The 18,860-nt window shown below is 44.9% G+C and overlaps 1 protein-coding gene across 10 annotated transcripts in view; it reads right to left on the bottom strand.

The window, feature by feature from the left end:
• The window catches only part of EFR3B (EFR3 homolog B), a 417,050-nt gene that overhangs the window by 61,365 nt on the left and 336,825 nt on the right, over window positions 1-18,860 (bottom strand). For all 10 annotated transcript variants that reach the window (XM_068280081.1, XM_068280088.1, XM_068280080.1 and 7 more), the window contains 6 exons: window positions 16,156-16,305; window positions 13,014-13,148; window positions 11,828-11,906; window positions 8,789-8,924; window positions 6,944-7,105; window positions 4,394-4,505 (listed from right to left, as the gene is read on the bottom strand). In XM_068280081.1, the coding sequence (XP_068136182.1) occupies window positions 4,394-4,505; window positions 6,944-7,105; window positions 8,789-8,924; window positions 11,828-11,906; window positions 13,014-13,148; window positions 16,156-16,305 (774 nt within the window). The remainder of the gene's footprint in view (window positions 1-4,393; window positions 4,506-6,943; window positions 7,106-8,788; window positions 8,925-11,827; window positions 11,907-13,013; window positions 13,149-16,155; window positions 16,306-18,860) is intronic.

Here is an 18,860-nt window from a genome sequence, read left to right as displayed (position 1 = left end):
GGCTCAGCGCACCTCTGATTCGAGGCCATTCGGAGGCAGCCTGGTGATGCGCTGATCCACCTTTTGCGCAATTTTCAATTTTCGATTTTACTTGATTAGCCGCACCCAGGCTATGCATATGCATAGGTAGGATTTAGTTAGTGTTAGGTCCCCTCCCATGGAGGATTGACTTCTTCGCAGTGGGAGGGACGAGTACTTAATAGGTTGCATGCAAGCTGTTACGGAAACCAACATCCTCCAGTGGTAGACAGGTCATGTGTATGCTAGGTGTGTATTTTATCCCACAAGTGGGGCTTGCACTCTTTTGCAGGTAGGCACTAGTCTGTTTTTAAGTAGCGCTGTTCATTTCCTTGCCATGTACTAATTTAATTCATTTTTGGTCAGCTGCTCCCACTTAACAGCTTTGCTTTTGGTGTATATGCAGAGCCTCAGTTTGGGATCAAGGTGCGTTTGCAGTTTCTGGGGGGGCTCAGCGCACCTCTGATTCGAGGCCATTCGGAGGCGGCCTGGTGATGCGCAGATCCACCTTTTGCGCAATTTTCAATTTTACTTGATTAGCCGCGCCCAGGCTATGCATATACATAGGTTAGGATTTAGTTAGTGTTAGGTCCCCTCCCATGGAGGATTGACTTCTTCGCAGTGGGAGGGACGAGTACTTAATAGGTTGCATGCAAGCTGTTACGGAAACCAACATCCTCCTCCAGTGGTAGACAGGTCATGTGTATGCTAGGTGTGTATTTTATCCCACAAGTGGGGCTTGCACTCTTTTGCAGGTAGGCACTTGCCTGTTTTTAAGTAGCGCTGTTCATTTCCTTGCCATTTACTATTCAGAATGTTGCTACGTAGTGTTCAAAGGACTGCCTTTTTACCCACAATTCCATGGGAATCTTATGGCCTTGTGTTAAATTACTGCTGTTAAAGGGAAATATCGACATGTTTCCGAATAGTTACCGCATTGTTATCGATATTTTATCGAATTCACACTGAATGCGGAAAAACCTTGATGAATACAACTAGAAATCGATAAACTTCGAATTTGGTAATTTAACGAACTGGAAAAAGTTATCGCAAAGACAAGCTAAAGCAGGGGTGTCAAACTCAATCAAGAAAGGGGCCAAAACCTACAACATAGTCTGTCGCGGGCCAAACTGTTTATTAAGATTTAACATTTATTGAACAATCTCAAACTGACGTAACTTTAGTGACCATGGATGGCCGGCTCCTCCCCGTCTGCAGAGTATCGCAGTGGAGCAGTTTTAGGCCTTCCTCACACTGGAAATCAAAAACCGCTAGCAAAATCCCTAGAGTTTTGAAAAACAATGATTTTTCACTGTACAGGAAAGCGATTTTGGAGTAATTGCGTTTTGCGATTCTATAACACTGAAATGCAATCGCTCCAAAATCGCTAAAACATGCTGCATGCAGCGCTTTTGTGATTTCAGCAAATCACTGGCGATTGCTAAGTGTGCTCCTATGGTGCATTACCGTTATTTACTTATTGGCCTAAAGAAGGCGTGGCATACGCCGAAACCGGTAGTGACATAGAGAGGCATTCAGCATGACGAGTCGATGCCCCCCTCATCTCCTGCTCCACCACACGAACAACGCCGAATCAGCTGTAGCGATCCCAGGTCCTGGCCAGACCGAGGAAAGGAGAACGGATCGTGGGCGGACTCTGATATGCGCTGTAACTACCTTTTTAAATGTACGTGCAATATATTGTTTTTGCGGAAATAAGTAAATAAGGTTAATGCACCATAGGAGCGCTCTTGTTTTCTTCTTGTTCAATTTAGTGCCTGGTAGCACCCAGTTGAAGAGCAGCACCTAGTGCATTTGACAAGAGGAATACCTCTCAAATATACAAAAATCTGTTGTCCTCCAGTAGCGCAGGATAAAAATCTTTTTCATCTGGATTGCTCAGTGTGAACACTGCCATACAGATTATATTGCAGAAGCGCTTTTCAAAACGCTAGCGATCACAGCATTTGAAAAAAAAACTCCTGAATTGGCTAGTAAAATGCTCCAGTGTAAATGAACCCTAAAATTGACCTGCTCCGGTGTTGCTTTGGGTCTCCTCTGATCTTCCTGATAGCCACACGCTCCACACTGTACCACTGGTTCCTGAGGCATGTCACATGATCGGGAAAAGGAACAGAGCGTATGGCTGCCAGGCAGAACAGAAGAGACAATGCAACACCGCAGCAGGAAAACATTACACTGCTTCACTGTCAAGGCTGGATTTATACTTTTGTGCCTCCTAGGCCAAGAATGTTGTACCTCCCCTTTTATGTGCAGCAGTGCCCCTCCCATTCCATGTCAAGGCCCCTCTTCCATGTGCACCATACATGTACAACACCCCCCACCTCCCATTCCATGTCCATCCTCCTCTTCCATGTGCACCATCCATGTACTGCAGCCCCCTCCCATTTCATGTGCAGCCCCCTCTTCCATGTGTATCATCCATGTACTGCAGCCCCCTCCCATTCCATGTTCAGCCCTCTCTTCCATATGTATCATCCATATACAGCAACCCCCCTCCCATTCCATGTGCAGCCCCTTCTTTCATTTGTATCATCCATGTACTGCAGCCCCCTCCCATTCCATGTGCAGCCCCCTCTTCCATGTGTATTACCCATGTACTGCAGCCCCTCCCATTCCATGTGCAGCCCCCTCTTCCATGTGTATCATCCATGTACTGAAGCCTCCTCCCATTCCATGTGCAGCCCCCTCTTCCATGTTTATCATCCATGTACAGCAGCCCCTCCCATTCCATGTGCAGCCCCCTCATCCATGTGTATCATCCATGTACTGCAGCCCCTTTCCCATTCCATGTGCAGCCCCATCTTCCATGTGTATCATCAATGTACAGCAGCCTCTCCCATTCCATGTGCAGCCCCCTCTTCCATGTGTATCATCCATGTACAGCAGCCCCCCTCCTATTCCATGAACAGCCCCCTCTTCCATGTGTATCATCCATGTACAGCAGCCCCTTCCATTCCATGTGCAGCCCCCTCTTCCATGTGTATCATCCATGTACTGCAGCCCCTCCCATTCCATGTGCAGCCCCCTCTTCCATGTGTATTACCCATGTACTGCAGCCCCTCCCATTCCATGTGCAGCCCCCTCTTCCATGTGTATCATCCATGTACTGCAGCCCCTCCCATTCCATGTGCAGCCCCCTCTTCCATGTGTATCATCCATGTACTGCAGCCCCTCCCATTCCATGTACAGCTCCCTCTTCCACATGTATCATCCATGTACAGCAGTCCCCCTCCCATTCCATGTGTAATCCCCTCTTCCATGTGCACCATACATGTACAGCAACCCCTCTCTCTCATAAAGAGCTCTCTTAGGGATCAGTTTCCACTTTTCACGTGTTTCTCCTCATTTTCAGCCCCCACTCTCATTTGTAGAAACCCTTTTTTATGTTCAGGTGCCCCTTGGGCAGCAGCCGCCCCAGGCCCGGGCCTTTGTGGACTTTCCAGAGGTCCGGCCCTGTTCGCTGTACTACTCTGCTATGTGGGGTGCTGATGACAGGGGGAAGGTGTGTAGGTGTGTGTCTATCCATGGGCGTAACAATAGACTCTGCAAGGGATGCATCCGCAGGGGGGCCCAGAAGCCACAGGGGGCCCTGTCCTGAGAGACTGACAACTAAGGGCAAGGCTCTCTGCACAATAGTTGTAATTACTGCATCTGCTCAGCCACTGATAAGAAATCATACAAGGTTTTGAAGACAAAGACAGTCCCCATTCAGTGTTCAACCGGGTCTTATGTACAGTGCTGCTTTACCCCCAGCCTTTCTACCCCTCCCCAAGTGCTGTGTACTGTAGTGATGCTTAAGGAGTCTGAGCACGGAGAGAGAAAAAGCTTTCTGTACTCTGCACAATTGTTCTAATAACTGTGTGTGTGTGTGTTTGTGTGTGTGTGTGTGTGTGTGGGAGGGGGGGGGTTTGGCGGAGGGGGCCCCATCCAAGTTTTCGCGGGGGGGGGGGGGGGCACTGAATTCTAGTTACGCCCCTGTACAGTCTTTGATTTACAAGTTAACAGGAGGAGGGGGGGTGCTTGAATTCAAAGAGGGGGCGCCTTGCTAATTTTGCTCGGGGGTCCCGTGGGTTATGTTATTATTGGTATTGCACAAACTGACGATGTTTCAGTCAGAAGCAGTGTTACCGGCATGCTCTCTGGGACAGTAAGGCAGTGTGCTGTTGTTCTTTTGCTGTTTACAATGATGGACATTAGAAGCTGTTAAGGGCCACATAAAATGTCAAGGAGGGCCGCATTCAGCCTGTGTGCCTTGTGCTTGACACCTGTGAGGTAAAGTACCACAAGGCTGCAAGGAAGAGAGTGAAGCATTTATCCACCCTGATGGAGTGTGAACAGAAGACGATCTTACCCCGGCTTTCCCGGCTCAATGTTGTGCTGCATGGAAGGAAGGGGCACCTTTCCCATTATAAACAGCATGACCTCAGCCCTCTGGTAGATAGGCAGCGTGCTGGCAAAGGAACCTGGAAAAGAAGACAAGACATAAAAGTGATGCTGGCTTACAAAGACTGACTTCAGTGGTGTAGTTAGATCGTGATTTCAAGCAGGATTGCCACCATAAAAATCAAACAGCAACTGCTGAGTGTATTAAGTGGTAAAGATGCTAATCCTGCATTCAAACACGTTTTCTGCTGTTATGATTTGGAGCTATCACATACTTTAGGAGCACTGGCCCTTTAATAGCCATTGCCAAACAGTTGCATGCTGGGGGTTCTTTTTATCTATAATATATTCATTCTCTTCCCTTTAGTTCCCCCTCCTAATGGCATAAGACAGTGCACTTCCTAGTATAGACCTCAGTGGGAGCGTCTGAAGACTCTGGGAGGAGGGCGGGTAACGAATACACAATTAGCAAGAGGAGAAAAAAAGAGTGAGGGAAAAAGGATGTCAGGTAAAGGTAACTAATATGGAAACTGCCCAGAATAGGATTTTCTGCTTTTCCTTTATAAAATTCACAGGAATCATAACGTGGACAGTGCAATACATCTGTTATGTAAGTAGGACTAGTATTTATCTACTTATATATGTTTTTTTATTTCTAGGTTAGCATGGGTGTCACTTGTTCTTTAAGCCAGGGGTTCCCTGCTTACTGCATGTGTAGTTACCTAAACACAGCAACATATAATCAATCAATCAGGGATTGGTGATGATTGCACCACTTAAAGCATAACTGAAGTACATGTGACACGATGAGACAAACATATACACAAACAACACTAGCCCTACCAAGAAATTACAGCAAGCAAGAGTTAAAACAAAAAACAAAACTTGAGTTATCTACTGTATATAAAAGAGATTTTCAACAGCAGTTCAGTTTCCTAAAAATAAATAGAAGCTAAAAGGCTGATATCTTTCAGATAGGGGGAGAAAGTCCAAAGGGTCATTACTTCTGTATTACTTCTGTATCTTTTTCAGCTTAAAAGGCAGAGTGTGGATTCTAAACAGCCGCTGTGACAGTCTGATGCAGTCTTGAAAATAAAGCTATAAAACTGAAAATAAAAATAAGAAACTTTTCTATACTACTAATGATCTATTTATCATCCGTACTACGCATACAATTCATTATCTCATCATTTCATTTTCACTTCAGGTTCACTTTAAAGTGACACTGAAGTGAAAATAAAAAAGTATGATACAATGAATTGTATGTGTAGTACAATTAAGAAATAGAACATTAGTTCAAAGAAAAGAGTCTCATATTTCTATTTTCAGTTATATAGCTTTTTTATAACATTGCATCATTCTATCATATCTGCAATTACAAACCACACTTGGTATTTTAAACTATGAAACAGAGCAGAGCTAATGACCCTTTGACCTCCCCTGCGACCCCTGGTGACACTTCTTTCTGTCTTTTCTTTTTTTTCTGTTTCTTTTTCCCTCCCTTCCCTTATCTCTTGCTTCCTTATCTTCTCCTCTAAGTACTTCTTCTTTTACATTCTGCTCCCTTGCCCTGATGGACCATACCTTGCTGGGCATATTGAGACCCTGAATTACACCTATACCTGAACTGCGATTGTTGACTAGAGGCTTTTGGTGAATATAATGACTAATGAGGTACTTTTTGCCTGTAAAATTTGTATGTTTTAGTCTCATTTTTATGATACACAAGATACTCCAAACTGTTGTACTTGTTTGCAGTAAAACCTTATCTGAAGCGGCGTCTCACTGTTTCTTTGATGTATGAGTGCTTCAGAAAACAGGACTGTTTCAGCTCAGAGAAGCGCTTTTGCAGAGATAACAGATTTAGTTTCTTAACTCTCCCTGTACTAGAAATAATATGAGAGTCATATCTGTGATACTAATGTTCTATTCGGAATTTTTCAATGTCTCCCCATCACCAGAGTCTACTTTATGTTATGTTGAGGGAACTGTTGATCTTATCAATTTAGCCAGGATGCCTGGGAAAGCCTCCTCAGTAACAGTTAAGGCATCTAATTACATTTATGTTTGCTAAAGAATGTTTCTCCTCTGTATGTCAGTGTATATAAGCTGTGTTTTTCAGTTTTGGTCAGGAACCAGTCCGACGAAGGCTTTTTATAAGCCGAAAGCTCACTATTTATCCATCTCTAAGTTAGCCAATAAATGGTATCATCCTGATTCTAAACTCCTTGCTTTAGCTGTACTACACATACAGATCATTATCTCACAAGTTTATTTTCACTTCAGATTCCCTTTAAAAGGAAATAAATATGGCAGCCTCCATACCCATCTCGCTTCAGGTGTCATTTTGGGGAAATTCCCTGCCAAAAATCTGGATATAAATAAATATTGTTTCAAAATGCTCAGTAGAGATACACACATAGAGGTATTCTATATTGTATGGCTCAGGTTAACAAGAGATGATGATAATGTATGGATTTCAGTTTTATGTACTTCAGATGACCACATGTCTCCATACCGATGGTCTTGATGACGGCCTCCTGGAACATCCGCTCCTCGTGCTCCTTGATGATTTTGGTTCCGATGTTTATGTTGGAGTCGTAGCTTCCGGTCAGCTCATAGTCGATGCTCAGTCGGAGCTGCCTGAGAAGAGTGTTAAACACTTCCAGGACGGTGGGGCCTGTACAAAGCAGTATCATAGTTATGTATGGCAATCAGGGCCGGATTTGTACATTTTGCCGTCCAAGGCCAACTATACCATCTGTATGGTTGTTATCTCTGTGTGCTCCAATGAGAATTCTCCTTACTTTCCATCATTGGATGTCACAGACAATAACTATTTTAGTAATACATGTATAGATTATTAGTTATGTTTACCTTAAGAACTTTAATGTTATGTTTGCCATCTCATTAATGATGGACCCTTTGTGTCACCATGAGAGTTAGGCTGACGTGTACCTGCAGGATAGAGCTTACAGGTCTTGCAGGGATGACACAAATACAGGACAGAGAGTACAAAGGATAAAGCTGTCTTTGTAGATAGGGATGGCTGCATAAAACAGCTTTACTTCCCCTCACTGAGCCGCCCCTACATTTCTGGTGCCCTAGGCCATGGCCTATGTGGCCTTGCCAGAAATCCGGCCCTGATGGCAATAGGAGGAAACAGGACAATGACACAAATAACCTTTCCATCTCAAAATCTAACTGATGAGTAAAGGTGGCCATACATCTAGCGATATTGCGCTCAACTGACCATCCAATTCGATAATTTTATCATTGCCACAACAAGCATGCCGATTGACGATTTGACCGAATCGATGGCAAATCTTGGTCCGACATGGTTGATCGGTTGCGTGGAGGTAACAGTGCGCGATATTGTGATGACCAGCCCCCCAGCCCCTGTTCTCTCAAATGTAAATGTCCCTCCGAACCCTGTGCATTGTAAATCTCATCTGTCTAGCTGCAGCAATTCCCGGACTCCTCCGCCACAGTCTCCCTAAACGCTGCTGTATGTGACATCACACATACGCCATGTTGTAAACACATCGCCACGTGGTGGTGCTCGGTGTGACGGCAGCATTCGAGGGAGACAGTGGAGGAAACCAGGAGTCGGTGCAGCTGGATAGGTGAGATTTACAATTCAGATGCACCGGGACACACACACATTAACATTGGGGGTGGGCCGCGCGGGCAGCAGTGGCAGCATCGCAAGGTCGATTCCAGAGAGATTTGTGGCGGCCAACAGAACTTTGTTGATCATATACGGTAAGAGACACATCTGTCTCTTGGAGGATCTGCCCTTACACAGATGTATGGACACCTTGAGGCTAGGTTCACAGTGGAACGTCGTGGAGTGGTGTTTTAAAGTCTTATAACGCAGCTTACCTCATTGCAATGATAAGCCTATGGACCGTTCACAGTGCAATGTTAGCGTCACATAGTAAAATGTAGCGTTATGGTAACACACTGCTGCAATGCATTACCTCTAAACACACACGTTACCAGGAACAGGAAAGCATACTTTTCATTGCCTGTATGCTTTACTGTACCTACTGTATGTGACTGTATTTTATTTTACAAAAGGGTTGGAATTCCCTCTAAGATCTGGCCTTTCTCTTTAGAAACAAAAGTTTGCATTCTAAAAAAATAGACTTTTGTTTTGCAACGCATTTTAGTAAGAGGACTTTTGGTCCTTTGTAGCCCCTTACACACTCCTAGGAGTTCTGGTTCACCATGAGCTAGCTGGGGAGTCTGCCTTTCTCTTTCTAAATTCAATAAAACAATTAAAAGTAATCACTGATAGCCACTAGGTGGTGCTAATAAAAAGCATACGCTTCAAAATGCCCCGGATTTCCATACTTACCAACGGAGCCTGTGGCAGCGATGACAGCGGATTCAGATAGGACCTCCACGATTCCCGCCCGTATAGTGGCAGCACTCTTGCTGTTGGCGTCCAGGTGGCTGAGCAGTTGCTGAATCACCAGGTGTGAATGCTGGGGCTGCAGAATAACATTCATATTCAGGTAAATAATACAGCGCAGTGAGTTTGCCATGTAAAGCCTGTAACTTTCACTCAGATGGACATGTAACCTCCCTGGCAGTATAGATGAGTCTAACCCATGCAGGGAAAAAAGCTGGAAGCGGTATGGGCGAGTCAGGCTCATCCAGCAATTCTAAGACACTTCAGTTTTTTTCTTGCATGCTTTTTTCACATTGAAATTCAATATCATATGCAAATTTTTACATGCAACTGATATTGTTTAAAAGGAAATAAATACGGCAGCCTCCATATCCCTCTCACCTCCGGCACCCTTTAATTCTCTGGTTTACCTGATACACTGCACCCTCAGAATGAATGCAAGGATAGGATTGGCTGCTACACATAGCACAGACACTCTCCTGTATATACCAGGCTGTGTGCTGCTGAGAGTAATTACCTGATGCACTGCACTGTCAGAATGAATGCAGGGATATGATTGGCTGCTACACATAGCACAGACACTCTCCTGTATATACCAGGCTGTGTGCAGCTGAGAGTAATTACCTGATACACTGCACCCTCAGAATGAATGCAAGGATAGGATTGGCTGCTACACATAGCACAGACACTCTCCTGTATATACCAGGCTGTGTGCTGCTGAGAGTAATTACCTGATGCACTGCGCTGTCAGAATGAATGCAGGGATATGATTGGCTGCTACACATAGCACAGACACTCTCCTGTATATACCAGGCTGTGTGCAGCTGAGAGTAATTACCTGATGCACTGCACCCTCAGAATGAATGCAAGGATAGGATTGGCTGCTACACATAGCACAGACACTCTCCTGTATATACCAGGCTGTGTGCAGCTGAGAGTAAATACCTGATGCACTGCACCCTCAGAATGAATGCAAGGATATGATTGGCTGCTACACATAGCACAGACACTCCCCTGTATACACCAGGCTGTGTGCAGCTGAGTGTAATTACCTGATGCACTGCACCCTCAGAATGAATGCAGGGATATGATTGGCTGCTACACATAGCACAGACACTCCCCTGTATATACCAGGCTGTGTGCTGCTGAGAGTAATTACCTGATGCACTGCACACTCAGAATGAATGCAGGGATATGATTGGCTGCTACACATAGCACAGACACTCCCCTGTATACACCAGGCTGTTTGCTGCTGAGTGTAATTACCTGATGCACTGCGCTGTCAGAATGAATGCAGGGATATGATTGGCTGCTACACATAGCACAGACACTCTCCTGTATACACCATGCTGTGTGCAGCTGAGAGTAATTACCTGATGCACTGCACCGTCAGAATGAATGCAGGGATATGATTGGCTGCTACACATAGCACAGACACTCCCCTGTATATACCAGGCTGTGTGCAGCTGAGAGTAATTACCTGATGCACTGCACACTCAGAATGAATGCAGGGATATGATTGGCTGCTACACATAGCACAGACACTCCCCTGTATACACCAGGCTGTGTGCTGCTGAGTGTAATTACCTGATGCACTGCGCTGTCAGAATGAATGCAAGGATATGATTGGCTGCTACACATAGCACAGACACTCCCCTGTATATACCAGGCTGTGTGCTGCTGAGTGTAATTACCTGATGCACTGCACCGTCAGAATGAATGCAGGGATATGATTGGCTGCTACACATAGCACAGACACTCCCCTGTATATACCAGGCTGTGTGCTGCTGAGAGTAATTACCTGATGCACTGCGCTGTCAGAATGAATGCAGGGATATGATTGGCTGCTACACATAGCACAGACACTCTCCTGTATATACCAGGCTGTGTGCAGCTGAGTGTAATTACCTGATGCACTGCACCGTCAGAATGAATGCAGGGATATGATTGGCTGCTACACATAGCACAGACACTCTCCTGTATATACCAGGCTGTGTGCTGCTGAGTGTAATTACCTGATGCACTGCACCGTCAGAATGAATGCAGGGATATGATTGGCTGCTACACATAGCACAGACACTCTCCTGTATATACCAGGCTGTGTGCTGCTGAGTGTAATTACCTGATGCACTGCACCCTCAGAATGAATGCAGGGATATGATTGGCTGCTACACATAGCACAGACACTCCCCTGTATATACCAGGCTGTGTGCAGCTGAGAGTAATTACCTGATGCACTGCACCGTCAGAATGAATGCAGGGATATGATTGGCTGCTACACATAGCACAGACACTCTCCTGTATATACCAGGCTGTGTGCTGCTGAGTGTAATTACCTGATGCACTGCACCGTCAGAATGAATGCAGGGATATGATTGGCTGCTACACATAGCACAGACACTCTCCTGTATATACCAGGCTGTGTGCTGCTGAGTGTAATTACCTGATGCACTGCGCTGTCAGAATGAATGCAGGGATATGATTGGCTGCTACACATAGCACAGACACTCTCCTGTATATACCAGGCTGTGTGCAGCTGAATGTGTAATTACCTGATGCACTGCACCGTCAGAATGAATGCAGGGATATGATTGGCTGCTACACATAGCACAGACACTCTCCTGTATATACCAGGCTGTGTGCAGCTGAGAGTAATTACCTGATGCACTGCGCTGTCAGAATGAATGCAGGGATATGATTGGCTGCTACACATAGCACAGACACTCTCCTGTATATACCAGGCTGTGTGCTGCTGAGAGTAATTACCTGATGCACTGCGCTGTCAGAATGAATGCAGGGATATGATTGGCTGCTACACATAGCACAGACACTCTCCTGTATATACCAGGCTGTGTGCAGCTGAATGTGTAATTACCTGATGCACTGCACCGTCAGAATGAATGCAGGGATATGATAGGCTGCTACACAAAGCACAGACACTCTCCTGTATATACCAGGGTGTCTGCGGCTGAGAGTAATTACCTGAATGGAGTACATGACGATCTTAAAGCATCGCACAGCGAACACTTTGGGCTCCCACAGGGAATGGTTATCCAGATGCCTGGGAGAAAAAAGAATGATACATGAAATGGTCTATAGATAATAACAGCCTCTTCACTGCGGTTATGTACAGCCGATTTATTAGAGAGTATCTCCAGTGTAATACAGAGAGCCTGCAATGTCCGGCTCTCTATTATTGCCGCCAGGATCGGCAGGTGATAAGGTTCATAACTCACTAGCCAGTCAAAACAGAAACATGGCGTTTTTATTCTTAAAGGGGAAAAAAGAGCCCCTGGAGGATACTTACCTCTGGAGGAGGAAGCCTCTGGATCCTAATGAGGCTTCCCCCATCATCCTCTGTCCCTCCGCTCCAGCGCAGTCAGCCATCGAAGATCGTGCCAGGCTCCAGAATCATAGCAACCATGTGTGAGCCTCAGACAGGTGCAGTAGCGGCTTTCCTTCTAGCGCAGATGGAAATAGCTAAGCCTGATCAGATCCGTAGTAATACGCAGACACGGCGCACCAGCGCAGTACAGCGGATACGATCGGGCTTGGATATTTCCACCTGAGCCCGAACTAAAGCTACTACTGATTTTTGGTGCCTGACAGCTCAGGAATGGAGGGACAGAGGAGGACAGGGGAAGCCTCATTAGGATTAGAGGCTTCTCCCTCCTTAGGTAAGTACCCCAGGAGCTCATTTTTTTTTCTTACAGGGCCTCTTCAAGTCCTCTGAAGCCACCCGCTTGGCGTGGCCAGCCTATGCTCAGCAAACAGCATGCAAGTGAGTTGGGAAGCTTGTTTGTATAAATCCTTTCTAGGGAGTGCTTTTGTAAAGAATAAAGGAAATACCAAAAATCTCTCATGAGGAGATGGACTAGTTAAAAACCTGTCAGATTTGTAACTGCCTGCTGTAAATGACAGTAACATAGGGGAAAAATTTTAGTGCATTTACTCTGGGAGAAAGTTACATTTTATACATATGCATACACTTGTATTTTAAATGTAACAATTTCTCATAATAGTGGTCCTTTAACAGACTTTATTTAGAATGCTGAAGAACTCTGTTATTGAGAAGTGAGGAGGTTCTCTGGTTATCTCATCTATCCTGTAATTTAGCAGCACTCCTAGGACAGCGCCACTGACAGAGCCGCGGGGGCGGTGCGCTTACATGAGAACTGGCTTGATGGCGTTCTTGATGTTGCCGTAGGCCGCTCTGCCCAGCAGTTCTCGGAGGCATCTCTCCGCCAGCTCTGCGGGATTCTCCTTCTCTTTCTCTGTGCTCTGCAGAGGAGATGGTGATCGGCTGCAATGACAAGACATGCATCATGCAGGATGTCAGAATGGCCACTAGATGGCAGGCTAAACTACACAAACAAACAAGCCTGCAGAGACTGACCAACAAAAGCAAACCAATGAAAATGTTGCCCGGAGGTGCTGTGCATTGAATAGGTGGAAAGGATGCACACCACACAACCTCACCATGGCAGTGTTAAAGGACTTACGAGGCCAAAATGTCTAAAAAAGCAAAGTACCTGTAAGCTGTTTAAATGCACGGAGGACGCCGTCCGCGCCCTCCGTGCAGTTCCGCCGGGTCCCCTTCCTGAGATCGCCCCCCGCGCCGACCCCGACCCCCCAGGCCGGGTCGGGCTCTCGTGCCGCTCTAAATATGGCCGCTTCCATTGGCCGCGGCTGCGCAGTCCGCCTGGCCGCGAGTGCGGCTGCGCAGCTCTACGGCCAACCCCTCCGATCCACTCTACAGTTCAAGGTTCAAGCAAAATAAAAAAAATTAGATTCACTTACCTGGGGCTTCTACCAGCCCCATGCAGCCATCCTGTGCCCTCGTAGTCACTCACTGCTGCTCCAGTCCCCCGCTGGCAGCTTGCCGACCTCGGAGGTCGGCGGGACGCATTGCGTACATTTTTACGCATTCCCACTAGTGCAGGAACATTAACACATACATTTTTACGCGTTACGGGTTCAATGCGTAAATTTTTACGCATTGAACCAGTAATGCGTAAAAATGTATGTGTTAATGTTCCTGCACTAGTGGGAATGCGTAAAAATGTACGCAATGTGTCCCGTCGACCTCCGAGGTCGGCAAGCTGCCAGCGGGGGACTGGAGCAGCAGTGAGTGACTACGAGGGCACAGGATGGCTGCATGGGGCTGGTAGAAGCCCCAGGTAAGTGAAACTCATTTTTTTATTTTGCTTGGGCATTCCCTTTAATGGCAGAACTGTATTAACCACTTCACCACTGAGGGGTTTTACCCCTTGAGCACCAGAGCAATTTTCACTTTTCAGCGCTCCTTCCATTCATTTGTCTATAACTTTATCATTACTTATCACAATGAGAATGAAATGACCTATATCTTGTTTTTTTCACCACCAATTAGGCTTTCTTTAGGTGGGGCATTATGCCAAGAATTATTTTATTCTAAATATGTTTTAATGGGAAAATAGGAAAAAATGTGGGAAAAAATTCATTATTTTTCAGTTTTCGGCCATTATAGTTTTTAAATAATGCATGCTACTGTAATTACAACCCATGAAATGTATTTGCCCATTTGTCCCGGTTATAAAACCGTTTAAATTATGTCCCTATCACAATGTTTGGCGCCAATATTTTATTTGGAAATAAAGGTGCATTTTTTTCAGTTTTACATCCATCACTAATTACAAGCCCATAGTTTATAAAGTAACAGTGTTATACCCTCTTGATATAAATATTTAAAAAGTTCAGTCCCTAAGGTAACTACTTATGAAAGGATGGAAAAAGGGACGGAGAAATACGTACAGCTGGGGGTAAAGTGGTTAATCCACAGTAAGCGCTCATAGTCAGTTTAGAATCCAACCATGTGACCACTACCTGTCCCCAGCACTAGCGCCGAGGTCACGCTATAAATGCAGCTGAGGGAGGGGTGTGGTCAGTGGCTAGTCTTCTGAACTAGGAAGTCTGGCAATCCTTGGTAGGTGGATGAGGCTCCAAAGTCAGTGGTGGCGCCACAGTGGGGCAAGTGGGGCACTGCCCCCTCCGGGTATCACTGTGCCCCCCCCCCCCCCCCCTGCGCAGTATCATACAGTTAACTGTTTCCAGGCTCCAGCTGCATACACTGAACAGGATAGGGTCTGTAAAAAACTCTCCATGTCAGCCTGAGTCTGTGTAGTTGTTATCTAAACCAAGGGTCTTATCTATTATGCCATAAATACCTCATAATCTTTGCAAGATCCCTTGTAATTAATGTATTTGGATGACATTAATATTTGCACACAAAAAAAATCTCTCTACCTCCTTCTAATTGTATATTCTAATGCTGTCAATCAACATGAAGAGAGTCTGAAGATTAGAGCCTGAAGAAGGCTTACTAGATGAAAGCTTCCTGTTTTTCTTTCAAATTAGCCAATAAATGGTATCCTGATTCAAAACTTTCTGTCTGTAAAATACAAGCTCTAGTCTTCAGCAATGCTTAGCTATGAAGATAAGGAATTATACACTGTGTTTTTCTCCCTCCTGTCTCTTCCCCCTATCCTTGCTGGTTGTTAGACACAGGCTGGAGGCTGGAGTGATCTGTCTGTGATTTGTCCATGCAGGAGCAGCTGGCTAGCAAAGATTAAAGTATGCCAACCAACTAGCCAAGTACATCTGTAGGCAACTTTTCTACCATTACAGAACCATAATTTCGACAATCTGCTCTGCTCAAAAGCCTCTGAGATCTGTGTGTGAAGTTTACATTTGGTCCATATCATTGCCTCACTAGTTAACCATAATTCTATCATTTTAGTCAAAAAAAAAGTTATATCTAAAGCTCGCCATACAAAAGGCTGCCATACACTGGTTGATTGCCACCAGCAGATAGATCCCTCTGTGATAGAATCTGATCAAAGAGGGATCTATTGGCTGCCTACACTGCAAACAGATTTTGAATCGATTTCACTATGAAACCGATTCACAATCTGTGGAGCTGCTGCTGCCCCTCCCCCCCCCCCCCCCCCATACATTACCTATTCCGCCGGCGCGTGTCCCCCGGTCTCCGCTGTCTCTTCTCCGCTCTGGGCTCCAGCTTCACTTTATTTCCTGTCGGGGGAAGTTTAAACAGTAGAGGGCGCTCTACTGTTTAAACTTCCCGTCGGGACAGGAAGTAAGTAAAGCCAGCCGGAGCCCAGCGCAGAGAAGTAACAGCGGGGACACGCGCCGGTGGAACAGGTAATGTATTGCCGCTTTGAACTTGAAAAGTTCAGCTCCAAAGTCAATACTAATAATTTACACTGATCCCTATGATTTCTAGTTCAGTTATAGATGTTCACCAAGCCTACCTCTCTGTCTCCTCCACATGCTGGAGGTTGTAGAGGAGGGATGGCACGATCTTGTCCATATGTTGGGGCTCCCAGATGTTGGCCTGCAGCTCATCGTTCACCGTCTTCCTCACAACTCCCTGGAGACCCTTAATTCCCGCGATGCGGATCCTATAAGACAAATTGCGTTGAACAAATTAGGGCTGATCACATTTTACTGCTGCAGCTGTACGTAATGTGCGATGTCCTCTTACTGGAGGTTTAGGCCCCTTTCACACGGGCAGCTGACAGGTGGTGAAGTCACTTCCTGTCAGCTGCTCTCCTGCACCAGCCAGGCTCTTGTTAGCGCTCAGTACCCGCACTGTACAGGCGCCGCCCATGCAGTCCATCCAGAAAAGAGTAAATACAATGTATTTATTCTTAAAAACGCGAACGCAATTGCTGCACAAAGCGGTTTTGTGATCGTTTTGCGTTTTTCTATACTTTCCATTGAGACGAAATCGCCTCAAATGGCTCAAGCACCGCTTTACAAAGCGAAACGCACACGAGCCGCTCACATGTGAACTATCTCATACAGAATCATTGTGTAAGCTCTTTCAGGGCTTAAAAAATAACAAAACCGTTTGTTATGTCTTTTAGCAGATTTGTTTACAGGGCTGAGATTAAACTAAATACATACTAAATTGATTCTCACAATTAAACACAATTTGAAACCTTGATGGAGGATATACATACTATTTAGGTTTTACTTTTAATTGTTTTAATTGGTCATTAAATTTGTATGTGTTGCTGCTTGACAATCCATTAAAGTGATTAGTGCTACTATTTTGAGCTATTTTGGAAGGCTATATTTATGTGATTTTAATTGTATAGCTTATGTAATATTTTTCACATGGGACTCACCCCTTAGCACTGTTTGCATTTGTACCCCTGACAAATCCTACCGTTTTCAGGGGGCGAAACATGTTGTTCTTTTGCGATGTGGTGTAGTTTATTTAATTAAGCAGGATAGAATGGTTGTCACCCCAAACATTACTGTCAAAACGCTGAGAGTATTTACTTTCATATTTGCAAACCCCTCCTGCTTATTAGTCACTAGCCACTTGAATAGATTGTCAAGCAGAAATACAGTACTTACAATTTTAAATATCAATCAAAAGTTAAGTATTAATAATTTATCTCCTCCAACAAGGTTACAAATTATGTATCATTGGGATTAAACTAGACATGCTCACTTGTAAAATGTGGCAAACAATGAATGTGTACCCGATAATGATCATTTACCACCTTTCCAATAGGAACAGTCAATCAGAGGTAAATAATTCTAAGTTGATGCAGGATTATGCAAATTCTGTATGCACATTTTACTTAAAGAGACACTGAAGTCTTCTAAAAATCAGCTTTTTATAAAAAAAACCTATTTAACATTGCTGCCCTAACTAAAACACAGCATCCCAGCGGCTGAAATCTAACTAAATCCGCCCTAACTCCCCCCTCCCTCTCCCCTGCATTATCCATGACTTTCTTGGTCGGGGACTTTGCTGCTGGAGGAGGCAGAGCTTTCAGCCACAGCTCTGTCACCTTGCGCGTCAATCAGCAGCGGATCTCCGCCTCTCCCCCGCCCCTCTCAGTGAAGTAAGACTGAGAGGGGCGGGGGAGAGGCGGCGATCAGGGCTGACAGACGCGTGGAGAGGCAGAGCTGTGGCTCATAGCTCTGCCTCTCACGGAAGCGCTGCCTGGATTGCCTCCCGGGGAGTTAGGGGGGATTTAGTTAGATTACAGCCACGGGGGTGCAGCATTTTAGTTAGGGCAGTAATGTTAAAGAGGATTTTGTAATAAAAAGATGATTTTTAAGAGACTTCAGAGTCTCTTTAAAAATGGACCAATCAAATTTAACCTTGCATGCATTTGCATACAATATTTGCTTGATCCACTATCAATTCAGAATTATTTGCATCTCACTGACCATCGTCAAACTGGTCAGACACCAGTCTAGGGGTCTTCTTTTTTAAAATAGATTTTTGTTAGATTTAACATAAACCTGAATCACTATTCAAAAAATCCTAAATGATGAATACAAATATTAGGGTATAATGTGTGCCTACCTTTCACTAGATTTCAGGTTTTTTTTATGGTAAATGTTGCAATGCTGGTGGTGCAAAGTTATCTGGAATGTGGTGGATATAAGATGCAAAAAAAAATCAGAGTTGATGCAGGATTATGCAAATTCTGTATGCAGGTTTAGGTAGCTTGAAAATGGACCAATCCAATTCCACCATCACAAGATTTGACCTGGTCTATTTTCAAGCTGCATACATTTGAATAAACGCCTCATCTTGCATCAGCTCAGAATTATTTTCATCTCATTGACCATGGAATAGATTTGTTGACGTTTCGGGACTCAGTGGCATTTCTCAATGAGCCTAATGCATGAGGCCGGTTGCACACATGGCAGAAACGCTTGCAGAGCGGGAAATGCTGCGTTTTATGCAGCAATGTTAGTCTATGGGACGCAGAAGGACCAGCGTTGCACTTGTGATTTACAGTAAGTGTTCTGCAGACGCTGGTAGTGTTGCATATTATGCAGGCTGGCTGCCAAAACGCACATAATGAAAGTCTATGGTAACGCATATGCATTGCATTTTTCATGCATTTTTTTTTACTGACTTTTTAATTAAAAAGTAAAGATCTCTGATGTGCTTCCTGTTGTCTTCCTACTGATTTGC

The sequence above is a fragment of the Hyperolius riggenbachi genome, chromosome 4 (assembly GCF_040937935.1).
Source record: "Hyperolius riggenbachi isolate aHypRig1 chromosome 4, aHypRig1.pri, whole genome shotgun sequence".
NCBI classification, from domain to species: Eukaryota; Metazoa; Chordata; class Amphibia; order Anura; family Hyperoliidae; genus Hyperolius; species Hyperolius riggenbachi.
The sequence above is the reverse complement of the archived record's forward strand: the minus strand, read 5'-3'. Positions and strand labels throughout refer to the sequence as shown.